The sequence below is a fragment of the Toxorhynchites rutilus genome, chromosome 2 (assembly GCF_029784135.1).
Source record: "Toxorhynchites rutilus septentrionalis strain SRP chromosome 2, ASM2978413v1, whole genome shotgun sequence".
Taxonomy (NCBI): Eukaryota; Metazoa; Arthropoda; class Insecta; order Diptera; family Culicidae; genus Toxorhynchites; species Toxorhynchites rutilus.
In genome coordinates this window covers 309,920,323-309,934,117 of record NC_073745.1, presented here as the reverse complement: position 1 = coordinate 309,934,117, position 13,795 = coordinate 309,920,323, and the positions used below count along the sequence as shown (strand labels likewise).

The 13,795-nt window shown below is 36.0% G+C and overlaps 1 protein-coding gene across 1 annotated transcript in view; it reads left to right on the top strand.

The window, feature by feature from the left end:
- Positions 1-11,771, top strand: part of LOC129764964 (phosphatidate cytidylyltransferase, photoreceptor-specific) — a 52,627-nt gene extending 40,856 nt beyond the window's left edge. Inside the window, exons 4-8 of the mRNA XM_055764660.1 lie at positions 5,421-5,597; positions 5,661-6,149; positions 6,211-6,351; positions 9,827-9,961; positions 10,028-11,771. Coding sequence (XP_055620635.1) covers positions 5,421-5,597; positions 5,661-6,149; positions 6,211-6,351; positions 9,827-9,961; positions 10,028-10,117 — 1,032 coding nt within the window. The 3' untranslated portion in view covers positions 10,118-11,771. The remainder of the gene's footprint in view (positions 1-5,420; positions 5,598-5,660; positions 6,150-6,210; positions 6,352-9,826; positions 9,962-10,027) is intronic.
- Positions 11,772-13,795: the final 2,024 nt, after the last annotated feature.

Sequence of the window (13,795 nt, the reverse complement as noted above, 5' to 3'; positions counted from 1 at the left end):
TAGTGAAAGGGTTAAAGTTGTTTATTACGGTTATTTCTAAGGCATTTCCGCCAGAAAATTGTGAGTTTTGCTATTGGAATGAAATATCCAATAGATCTCCTATTAAGGAGATAATCCGACCATTACGATCTGAAACTATTTTTTGAAAAGAAATATGTGTTTATACATATGGGGTGTTAGTTAGCTGACCCGGTATGTTTCAGGAGGATCATCTATATATATAAAAATGGATTTCTGTTTGTCTGTCTGATTCTTATGGACTCGGATACTACTGAACCGATCAACATGAAAATTAGTATTTAGGGATTTTAGGGGCCGGGAAAGATTTTCGTGATAGTTTGAGACCCCTCCTCCCTCTCGAAGGGGGGACTGCCATACAAATGAAACACAAATTTCTGCATTACTCGAGAATTATTCAAACAAATGAAACCAAATTAGGCATATTGAGGTTTTAGTGTACAATCAATGTTTCTATGGTGATTAGACTCTCCACCCTCCTCTCTAAGGGGGGGCGGGGGGGTCTCCCATACAAATGAAACACAAATTTCTGCATTACTCGAGAACTAATCAAGCACAATTTGGGATGTGAGGGTTTTTGGGCATGAGAAATGTTTCTATAATGGTATGACATCCCCCCCCCCCCTCTTCCTCTGGAACGGAGTGGTCCCATAAAAATATTACAAATATTTCAACCAAAAATATTCCAACCAAACATGTCAATTGAAAACTTTCGGAAAACTCTGAAGGAAAAAGGGAAAAATCGGAAAATTGATTTCCCATATGATCTACCATTACATAGTGACAAATGCTGTTAGTCCATTTGATGTTTGCGCTAGCGAAATTGAACTTTGATCGAAACAGGAAATGGATTTTAATGTGATGAAACGCACTCCTACATCTTCTTCTATCTATACCAATAAAAAAGAATCGCCGAATGTGTTGATAAGAGCAGAACTCGAGGAAGGAATTGTCCGATTTAGGGCTGACTTTATTTTATCGTATCTTCTGTATGAAACATTTATTCCATGTAATGGAGAAACATGCTATTTGCAAGTGGTTGAAAAATCTTGAACGAGAATTGTGTCTGAAAATAATATGATATTATAATGATGATTTTTGTTAGAAATACTAGGAATTTTATAGTAAAAGGTAAATTCAATGGGGTCGGATAGAAGATCAATCAATGAACAGTTCTGCGATTGGACCCATGAACTTGCTCATAGTAAGAAAACGTGAATGTTTGAAGGTATTGATAACAAAACACAAGTTTTGGGCGGGACGAAGTTTGCCGGGTCAGCTAGTATGTGATAAAGAAAATGCTTTCACGCATATGGTCGAGTCTTCACTATGACAGAATTTTTGAACTTTTGAATGGGACTCTGTTTGTATGATAGACTTGATTGTTTCTATCAAACAATTTATAGCTCTCCAACAGCTCTACAATTTCTCCTTTGACACCCCACACTTATCTTTTTTTTTAATTTTAATGCAATACCATTTTGAACACATCTCTATTTTCTTTTCTCGATCTGCAACTCTTTTCACGGTTCACTGGTATAGTTTTCTTACGGCAAAAGACTCGTGACATTTGCTCGTGGGATAAATCACGAATATGCTGCCACTTCGTGATTGTGCAACTCTCAAACAAAGGAGATCGGGCTCTTCTATTCGCAGACTGTTATGGTATGAATTGTTCGCGTTGACGGTATTGGGTATCTTTTACGAGTTTAGGAGAGCGTCAAAGATAATAATTGATTTTCAGGCGGAATGGATACCTTTTTAAAATTCAAATTATGAATGAAAAATTAACTTCTCCGTATCAAATTAGTGTTCTATTTAAATGAAAAACACTTTTTTTTTACAGGTGGTGAAAAAATCTCATACGAAAATTGTTTTTGAAGACAACTTTATGTTGTAATGAAAAAATAAATAGTAAAATTGTCGGGAATGTATAGGCAGATGGTTAAATAAGAGACAAAAATACGTGTTTCAAGTAATTCAATAACATATAAAAATTTTCATTCAAATTTTAACATTTTAAAACTGGCTTCGTGTCTTTTAATCTGATAGAGATTCCACTTTCGAGTTTGGGACCCAAAATATGGCCCTTAATTGAAAGTCGCCACCGTATCGCGAATAGCTTGCGTGCATGCAAAGGGAACCAAAGCATTGTATGCACAGATGAAACGGGAACCTTATTTGTACGATGGTGCAAATATGGATCGCCAAATCTGTTGATAAACTCAAAACCCGAGAAAGTAATGGTCCGATTTGAGTCGGATTTATTTTATTGTATTCATCTCAGCCTGTAGATTAATATTGCGGAGAGAGAACTCGGAAATTATCGGAAAACTCTTTAGAAGGTCGGAAAATTCGGAAATTTGAATTCCCATATGTTCTACAATCACTTTATGATAAGCGTTGTTAGTCCATTCGACGATTGCGCTAATGAAATTGATCTTTGTTCGAAAATGGAAATGAATTTTCAGGCGAACTAATGCACTCCTAGATCTATATGAATAGAAATGGATGGCCAAATGTGTTGGTAAGCGCAAAACCTGAGGAAGTAATCGTCCGATTTGAGTTGTCTTTATTTTGTTGTATTTGTTTCTGCCTGCAGATCAATTATATGGAGAGAAAATTGTTTGAAATTTTTAAAAAACTTTGAGGGAAAGTTCAAAAATAAAATAATTTCCATATGTTCTACAATAACATCGTTGAATGAAGCTTTCCAGCAGATTGTCAAATTAACTGTCAGCATTAACATGTACTGTTAATAGCTCGCTGCCTACAGCGATAGTGAAACATTATAGAATATTCTTATTGAATATTCAAGTAGTTTTTTGTATACAGGGTAACTTCGATATAACGTACATTTTACATTCAAAATTGTACGTTGTATCGAATTCTACGTTATATCGAAGCATAATAAAGAACTCAGAAACGTAGCTAATATTACTTTATTGTGTTGCTGTTTGAGTGGGTTAATGAGTAAATTCAACTAGAAGACGAAGCTAATCTTTCTCATGATGTTTCCCTTCGTACTGTTAATTAAAATGTGATTCAATTAGAATCTGGCATCACAAAACTGTTGTACTTCGGGATTGGTTAAGAGTACAAATCAAACTTTAGTATCAAAATACAGTTAAATTATTGTTCTTTCAGAAAAACTATATTCAAAAAAATATTCCTTTGGACTTTGAAAATGTGTACGTTATATCGAAGTAAAATGTAAGTTGTATCGAGTGACGTTATATCGAGGGTACGTTATAACGAAGGTACGTTATATCGAAGTTTCCCTGTATAAGTATCTTAGCAGAATTACATCTTTGACGTTCCAAAAATACTATTTCCCAAAGAAATAACCCCCAAAATATTCTATGCAGTTCCTTTCGCAGAACAGCAACAGAAAATCTGAGTCGAATTAGTTGTGTAATGGCGGCGGCGAGGTGTAATTTACCTTATTACCTTCAGTTGCCCACCAAAAAAATACAACTCCCACCACTAGAATATACCCTTTTGGCATCCGGGTCAAATGCGTTGCACTTTAACGCCACTTTGAACCCTTTGAAACAATGCTTGAATTCATGAGAATTAAATGATCGATCGGAAAATTGGAATTGGAATTTTGAAATATCTTTCTAGTATAAAGTTCTAGATGATTTTTTGCATTAGAAAAGAGTCGATAGTTTGTATGAATTATATCTATCGCAGGTTGGATTGGTTTGAGAGGAGTTCTCTCGGTTACCTTCTCGGATTTCCCACAGTTAGAACTTCATGGTTACGATTGGATTTCGTTAACAAATACGTGCGAGAAATGAAAAATCTAATAAATGTTACAGATTTTCTTTCTCAGGATACCTAAGGATCTCTGCCGCGTGTTGAGATATGAGATTTTCATATTTTAGTTTTGTTGAGTAGTCGATAGATCGCGTTTACATGGTCGCAAGGGAACCACGATATAGAGGCGACCATTATGGCCTTCGGGCGGCGAATATCATACTAACATTCATTCCCTTCCCTTGGTGACTGTGAGGACGTGTCCGGCGTCGTTATTGACTACTTAAAGCTCAAATAACCGAAACTTGCACCATGAGAATGGTTTGCTACTTCCAAACGTCATTCAGTGTGTTCTTTGTGCAATTTCGCTGGTTGGGTTCAATCACGGAAAGCAACTACGAAGTGTACAGTCTACTCAAGCTTAAGCTATAGAATAAGAACAAGAAATAGAGCGAAAGATATGGAAAAAAATGGGAAAATTTGGAATAAGAGATAAAGAGCTGAAAGGGAAGAGAGAGAGAAAGATAGTGAGAAATAGAGAGAAAGATAATGAGAGATAGAGAGAAAAATAGAAAGAGAGAGAGAGAGAGAAGGTGAGAGATAGAGAGAGATGGTGAGAGATAGAGAGAAAAAGAGAAAGAGAGAGCGAGAGAGAGAGAAAAAAAGATAGAGAGAGAAAAAGAAAGAAAAAGAGAAAGAGAGAGAAAAAGAAAGAAAAAGAGAAAGAGAGAGAATAAGAAAGAAAAAAAGAAAGAGAGATATAGTGAGAAAAGGAGAAAGAGAAAGAGAGAGAGAGAGATAGTGAGAGATAGAGAGAAAAAGAGAAAGAGAGAGAGACAGAAAAAGCGAGTAGAATCACAATTACTGCTGAAAAATTAAACCACATAGTAAAACAATTTATAATTCTCGCTCGATGTTTATATTCGTGAAAGCTGCAGAATACACACTAAAACTCTGCAAAACACACTTAAATCGTAGTATTCGTTTGGGGGTGGATAAACATTTTTCACCCTTTTTCATAATTCATCACATAAAATCTCAAGAAATGATATAAACGCCGTATTTTCAATGGCAATTTGATAAATAAACATAATTTGATAAATTATGGTAAATAAACATAAATTGATAAATCATCAGATTAACCTCATTTTCGCCAGAAAGACAAAAAAAAATGAAATTTACGGGGAGGGGGCGGGGTGTGGATAAGCCTTTTTGCATACTGTCTATCATATAAAGAAAAGTCAACTCTATTCAGTGTTCAATCCTTTTCTTGTCGACTTTGGAGTGAACATTCGATGAGTATCTGATATTTTCATTAATCGATGTATTTGGAGCCGAATAGCATCAATAAAGTTATTTATATGATTTATTATAACGTCATTACTTACTGCATGACTGATTTTAGCAATAACCAATGAGAGTGAAATTTCACCTGCGGTAACCGGTTGATTCGTGTATCCGCTTGATAAATTGCACCCAAATTCGATTATTGGGCCTATCCGATCGGATATGTAACCACGTGCGAGAGAAAAAAACTACTTGTCGAAAGCGGAGAGTGTAGCTAACGCTTCCCAAATGTTGTTAACATTTCACCGTTGGCAAAGATTCTCTTCACTGAAACACATTTTTTGTTCTTACAGGTTTTTGCAGTGCAGGTGAAATGTTTCGAGGAAATCATATCCATCGGGTACTCCGTGTACCGAATCCACGGCTTGCCATGGTTCCGCAGCTTATCTTGGTACTTCCTGGCGACGTCTAATTACTTCTTCTACGGAGAGCACCTGATTGATTATTTTGGTGTGGCTGTTAACCGAGTGGTAAGTATTCCTCATTTGAAGAGATACGTTCGAAAAGTGTGATCACAAGGTTTTTTTTTCCAGGACTCTCTTCGCTTTCTAGTCAAATACCACCGCTTCCTTTCGTTCTGTCTGTACTGCATCGGCTTTGTGTGGTTTGTTCTGTCGCTCGTCAAGAAGTACTACATCAAGCAGTTCAGTCTGTTTGCATGGACACACGTTGCCCTGTTGATTGTGGTCACGCAAAGCTTCCTGGTCATCCTGAACATCTTTGAGGGACTGATTTGGTTTATTGTGCCGGTCTCGATGATCGTCTGTAACGATGTGATGGCGTATATGTTTGGTTTCTTCTTCGGCCGTACGCCGCTGATCAAACTTAGCCCGAAGAAAACCTGGGAAGGATTCATCGGTGGTGGCTTCGCGACCGTTGTGTTCGGGTTGTTGTTCTCGTACTGGCTGTGCCGCTATCAGTACTTTGTCTGTCCCATTCAGTATTCCGAGAGTGCTGGCCGAATGACGATTGAGTGCGAACCGAGCTATTTGTTCCGGCCGCAGGAATATAGCATCGATATGGTGAGAACGTGTTAAAATGTGATACCGCTGGATTGTTACTATTCAAACGTTGCCTTTCCAGTTGCTGCCGTTTTTGTCATCCAAATCGATCACGATGTATCCATTTATGCTTCACTCGCTGTCGTTGAGTATTTTCAGCTCTGTGATTGGACCGTTTGGAGGATTTTTCGCGTCGGGATTCAAGCGGGCATTCAAGATCAAGGTAAGATGAAGGGAGCAATGGATTCACATTTATATCGTTGCAACATGCAAGGTGTGCTTTCGACGAGATTTTGAAATTAACGTGAGCGGCGCTGAATTGATAAGTATGTCGCAGAGAGATGATTAAAACGTAGTTTTACTCAAATTCTTAAGGACGGTTTGTCGAAGAAGCCAAAATTACAAATCTGCGAGGTGAGGTGTTTTTCAAAGTGAAAATTATTCACTTTGATATATTTTAGCATGAACCTTGCTTTAGTCGGTATCTGTACGCACTTCTGGAATGTTTTGATAGGAGATTGTGTGGGAAACTCTTTTTCGGTAGTGAAAGCTTCGTTATGATACATTAATATTTTAAAAAGTTGTAACAAATGGCACCCGTGATAAAATGTGGGCTGAACTTACCCGAATGCGACACTTACCCGAAATAAGGATATATTCGAGTGATACGTAAATTTTATTATTAGGAAGTATTTGTGTATTTATTTATGATCAGTGTTATATAAAGATCATATTTGTCTCGTACGTTCATTTCCATTTAAAAAGTGTTTTTCGTGGGTAGTGCAATTTGGGAAATAGCGACATTGAATAAAATCCTTTTCAAAATCATGAAAAGTGAAAGAATGAAGTTTTATAACGCATTATGAAGTTCTGTCCATTCATATGGATGACGCAGTCCGTTTACTTAAAAGAAAGCTGATAATTTTGGTACAAACGGCACTGAAGTGCAATTTTGATTAATTATGAATTTATTTTTTATATTTATATTTTTTATAAAAATGGAATATATATAAAAAAGGTGACGCAACCAGACAATCAAAATGTATGACATGCACAATTTGAGGCGGGTCGGCGGCCGATTGAATTGCGTCACATCGGCGGCCTGGTGCCGCTCCACTCTCAGCATAAATTTTATAACGAAATAATAAATTCGTGATAAAAACTGCGCTACGGTGGTAAATACGTAAGTAACATTTTTTTTCCTATCTATTCTTTTCCATTTTCATTTAATTTTTTGATGTTGAAGATACCTGCTTAATTTTCGGAATATGCTAATTTCTGAATGATCTCTTGAGCTTAAAGAGCAATACGGAAAGGAAAAAAGATGGCATGTCAATTGTGCCTACACTAATTTCCAAAATGACACAGCGGAGTCCTCAACATCTTTTTCGAATTTCCTCATTACAATTTCTCATTTTACTTCACAACTTCGTAAAAGAAGTTTCGACAAAACTCATGATCTGATTTGTCGGAATTTTTCCTTCTTCATTCGGGTAAACATTCCATTCGGGTAAATGTCGCATTCGGGTGTTTGATATATTCGGATAAATGGTCATTCGGGTATTTGTTACATTCGGGTAAATGTGCTTCGGGTAAACGTGTTTCGGGAGAATGGGACACATCCCTTACGGGAACATATTGTGAGTACAAATTGAAAAAAGAAAATCAATCAAATTGTCCAATTTCGAACGCTTATTCCTCAGTCATTTTCTGATGGGATAACAAGATTCTTGCAACAATCGATTCGGACACTCCATAACAATTTATTATATTTTCATGAAACTAACTATTATATTTTCATGAAACTAACTATTATATTTTCATGAAACTAACTATCGAACAATTGAAAAATTTCAAGCATTATCTACATTACAACCCTGCGTTCTGATTGGTCGAATCGTTTCGAGAGAGTTTCGCATATATTGGCGCAGCGAATTGGCGATTCGAAATCTTTCATTTTTTCCTACGCGGGCTGCCGGTTGGGTATAACTGTTGTACACAATACTCATGCAAAATCAGAAGAAAATTTCGTAAACATTGATGACATGAAGATGAATCGCTAGTTGCAGAAGGGTATTACTACTAAGAGAGGCACTACTTCAAAGAGGACATAATTTGTACCGATGAACAGAATGAAAAAAAAAAACGATTTTCAAACCTCGTATGAATTTTCTTCATAAATTATTATAAACACTGGTTCCATACTTACACATAAGGTAAATGATTTTGGTTTGTCCAGTCGGAAATATGATCATAGTTTGTCCACTTTTTTGAATGCTCTAATTCAGCGCACCTGTGACAAAACGGGTATTCGAATGTTTCAAAACATATAAATAAAATTGTCTGTCTTTCAGTTTTATAGTATATTTTTACGGATTCACATGTTTCAAAGGATTATGAAATCCATCTTCTATTGGTGTCAATGCGCCCCTCATTTGAGCTAACTTTTAATAAATCAGCAGATAATGATTTGGCACGTATTCAGACCTTTTCTGGATTATAACATTTACAAATATTGTAAACATCATGCTTGCACACCATTTGTATCAGATTTACATAGTTAAACCATGTAACCATGCATTTCGATGACCTCAATTCTGATTATGAGTTGTCCGATTCACTAATGTTGTTTTGTCCACATGATTTCTATGGCAAACGCTTGGCGCGCTGCAGTTTGTTTATTGTGTCCTTCGCGCATAGCAGAAATAAAGTTTATCTGTGTTGAGTGTGTTGCTTAAATTATGAATGGATCAATAAGATGACAGTAAACTCAAGCAATAAGAAATGCAGCATCTACTTGAAAATTTAAAATTTTTTCATTCAAAAATTATGATTCTTAAAACCGGACAAACCATGATCATTTTGTGAACAAACCATGATCATAATTTCTCTTTAAGGAAAATCGTTAAAAAAAAGTTGATGGGTCGGGGCCTAGGGGCACTGACGAGATCTTGACATAGGACTTTGAGCTTTTTCATTGTTCAAAATTTTATTTCTTCTCTTTTTTGATACATCAAATGGAAACACTGAAAAAGTTCGTTTCCTGCATGAACTTGTGTCCGTTAAATCCTGGACCACAATTACATAAATTGTTTTTAACAAGACCTACGCGATAAAAAGGTGAATTGAGCTCGAATTGGTTGGGAAACATACAATACAATTATTGATGAATGCCTATTATCGGTAAATGGAGAATAATTTATTATACGCATAAACGCACATTGTGAGTAACGCCCGAATTTAGGCAAAAAGATTGCACGATGATTCGAGGAGGAAAACAAGTGATCAGTGCGATCGAAAGTAAACATACCCATTTTAATCGTCAAATTGTAAACTTTCTTTACATTGTTCATGTTTTAAGCAGAAAAAAAGCTGAATAAATTTCCTGTCAAATGGTATATAACACAACATATGCCGCAATAACGATTTCGAGTAATATGCGTTTGAAAACTTCGTATAGTGACCCCCTATATAGAAATCGAAGACATAGTCCTATGTCAATACAAAAAATTGAATAATTTCAACGTCTTATGGTAGTATTAGCAACTAGAGACTTGGGGTTTTTCAACAAACCCAAACTCGTACTGATTATACGTGATTTTCACGAAGATAAATCGATTTGCATTTACTAGTTGCGCGAGTACACCCTGAATCGGACAAATCAAGATCACTTACTCTTATATTCATTTGTATTCCAGGACTTTGGAGACATGATTCCCGGACACGGTGGTATAATGGATCGTTTTGACTGCCAGTTTTTGATGGCAACATTCGTCAATGTGTACATTTCCAGCTTCATTCGCTCGGCTTCGCCGCAGAAACTCTTAAACATGGTAAGGGCTTAGTGTATGATACCAATTCCAAGGAAACAGTAACAACAAAATAATTCCATCTTGCAGGTTTTCAGTCTCAAACCAGAACAACAGCTGCAGCTGTTTAACCAGTTAAAGGAAAGTCTTGAGGAGCGAAATATCATCAATCTGATTTAAGATAGTCTCTCATCGTCGTGAGCGGGATATGCAGCGTATATGAACGAACTAACATTGCAATATTACATACATGAAATTTAAATATATTCATCAACAAACTACATTCACAGGACACATAAACACATTCGTTTCAAGCGAAGGGCATTGCGACAAATGGATTGAATCATAGAAGAATTACGAAGTTGAAATCAAATCCATTTTTTATCCCCGTTTGGGGGTGTACCAGCGTCGTAAATAGACGCGATTGTTATGTTAGTGTTGTATAAGTTCTTTTTATCTGTAATTGACGTGAGTTTATGAGAAATTTATATGAAATCTAATGGTTGACCGGCGCCAAGTTTCCAATGATTTCATCATGGCTTAGTATTTCAGGAAAAAACGCCGTTCGAAACACTTATTGTTATCGACTATTACTATTTAATTGATGGTAAGCTTTGGCAAATAAAATACCTGATAATCGCCTTTTCAACGTATGTTATATACACTCGAACTGTAACTAGAGCATTGACGCTTCTTTAAAAGTGCAGGGTATGGTGTACATTCCGAACTTGCTGTGAAAATTGTCGTTAATTTCCATAGCGACCTCAAGTATGCGTTTTGTTCCTGCTTTCTTCGAAAAATGTTAGATAAACCAACCAAAACACGGAAGCAATTGGTGAAAAAATCACCAATCAGACGATATCGTTTCTCTTCTCGAATCCAACTGTGAACATAATCCATTTAAATCATTGTGCAATTCACTCGATTGGAATTCTTAAAAAGTCATCAATTATGTGTTTTTTACACGTAAAATTTTGTTCGAAAACTCAAAAATTTTACAAATACATCAATTTGCAATAGTTCTCAAGCTTTATTGTTTTCACCCCACAGCTGGTTTTAGGATTACTATTAGATTATCTACGTTGTTAGTGTTATGTTTTGTCACCAGTTTTATTTAATATTATAGTTCTGATAATCTTCCGATTGTGATTCTTGGCATCATTCTTCCCCCGAAGCCACCTGTAGCGCGTAATGTGACATCCACTGTTCGTTTAGATTTCATAACAAAGAATTTTTCTAGATATAAGCCAACATCTAGATTCGAATGACACGACTAGAATGCGCTAGTCGCGCTCTAACATATATTGATGGGAGATAAACATTTATTACAAGAATTGAAACCAAACCAATGTAATCGATCAAATAAACGGTTCGCTAAAGAGTCTTGCATACAAAAAACAAAAACCCAAGCATATATGATAAACTAGTAGAAGATAATTCTTGGTGGAGAAGCTGAGATTATTATCACATACATATTTGCTAGAAGAGGACAGCATAAAATGAATGTTACGAATGAGTATTTCTAAATGAAACAAAATTGACAAAGTTTATATCGATATGCAAAGATAAGTATATGTATTGCCACTCATTGGCTTCAACCCCCTGTAGCTGAAGATTTGCAGAAAAGATATAACATATTATATTTAGATGAGTTTAAAGAAAGCGTAATCTTGAGATCTATTATACAAAAGTAGAAATTGTGTTAATGTGAGTACAGGAAAGATAGATTCGGTGGACTTTTTTTTGTTTCTTAACGTGGATAGTATATGAGCTGTGAAGCAACCAACTGAAACTCTAGTTGAAATAAATAGAACTCCCTTTATGTAAATGTGTATCCAGGTTCATGTTAGAGCATGAGTATATAGAGAAATTTTCAAAATAATTCACCTTTACCTGATTTTGTGCGTCGATTCGTAACTCATAAGAATCCTGGCAAAATTCTTTGACAACAAACTTCATAGTGACGGAATTCGGTTGTTCAAGGGTACGGAATTTTATGAATTGGTAATCTTTATATCAAGAGTAGAGTAGTGCGGGGCAAAGGTGCGCACCTAACTGTTGTCGTCCAATAACTCTTGAAATAAAAGCAAATAAAATTCAATTTGCTTTCCAAATTGTAACTATATATATATATATATTACATTCGAAACGTAGTACAAGAATTTGTCGAGTTTTGTTTGTAGTTAGACAAAAACCTATTTAAAAACAAAGTGGGAGCAAAGGTGCGCACCGTACGGGGCAAAAGTGCGCACTTATTGAATTGTAATTTGTGAGGTGACTTGTAACAAAAATAAATGCTTTAACATTACCAGCGGAAGAAGCATCATTACCAGAGTGTGTATGCACCATCCAATGGGGAGGAGGGGGGTGTTGTATGATGTTTAATGAGTGGAGATGAATGATTAATATGGTCGACATACCACGTGAAAATTTTTGGGAGGGAGGAGACTGGCAATATAAGATATCTGAAAATGTCCAATTTAAGAAACAGAATTCTTTTTTATTGACAAACTAGCTGACCCGGCGAACTTCGCACCATCCAGAATTGATATATTGATATAAATCATTTTGAACACTCAAGTTCTCACAGAAATTATTTCTTTTACATAATCTATACTCGCGGTATATAATTTCTTTTTTGACATATAAACCTGCTGCAGACTAAGACGCATCAATCCTGACACTGACAACCGTTCCGAATCCGTTGCTCCGTTCTTAAATTAAATCGTGAGGAACGGACACCAAATTATTTTTATTAATATAGATCAAGTTTATAAACACATAGTTACCTTCTCATGCTTTATTTGAAACTTATTGTTGAAAAAAACCAATATTTATTTGAAGTTCATTGTGAAAACATAAACATAAACGAAACATAACCGTTATTGAATTGAATGCATGGTGAAAATAAAAACATTTTTCATTTGAAATTTATTTTGAATTATTTTTAAGCAATTGTTTATTTTTCTTCCTCATCTTGGATTCGATTCTGAGGATTCCGACGCTTTGCCTTGGAGCGCTGTTACTTCGTTGCGCTGTTGTGGGGTTCGAAGAGACAGACGATGGTTCCTCATGAAGCTAGAATCCTAAACTCTTCCTGCCAGTTTTGCAACTTGGTTGAATTCGTGCTGGAGGTTGTTGGCTTCCGCAAAATCAAACACCAGACGACGTAAATATTTGAGAGTCATACGATAGAAAGCTTTGTCCAGTGCTCTGCAGTGGTCCGCCAGATCCTCAGACTGCTCATCTTAAATACTTGTCTGAACCGCCCTAGGTTCTCGCTGGCACATCCTAGCAGAAGTAGAAATGTCAATAAAAGAAGATTCAAATCATAAATCACTCACTGATATGAGCCTCTTCCTCAGAGCTGATTCAGAAGTATCAAGGTATGCCGCAACCCGACGCTTCGAGACTCCCTCCCGAAGCCTCTGTCGGGCCATTTAAGCATTTCTGGAGTGCATTTATTCAAACAGTTTTCTTCTTGTGGGTCGTTAGAAATTTGGTTGAAAACATTTTATAATTTTTTTCAGAGCAAAACTCTGGCGCGCACCTCTGCCCCAAAAGCAATTTTTGAACTAATCGAATTTTTACAAAAAGCTCTTGAACTTTTTCACAAAAATAAATACGCACTATCATCTACTATAGAATGAAGATTTCCTTGACGGTGTAGTTCAGAACTTTCCAGTTATTTTAGGTAAGTTAATCATCATCTCCAAAACTGAAAAATTAGATCGAAACATCGCAAAGTTTTTTTTACCTTTTTTAACTTTTCGCCACTTTCATGAAATATATCTTGTTTATATGTGTGAGCTGCTGGTGTAATAATGTATCAAACAAATACACTGATGTCGAAATTTT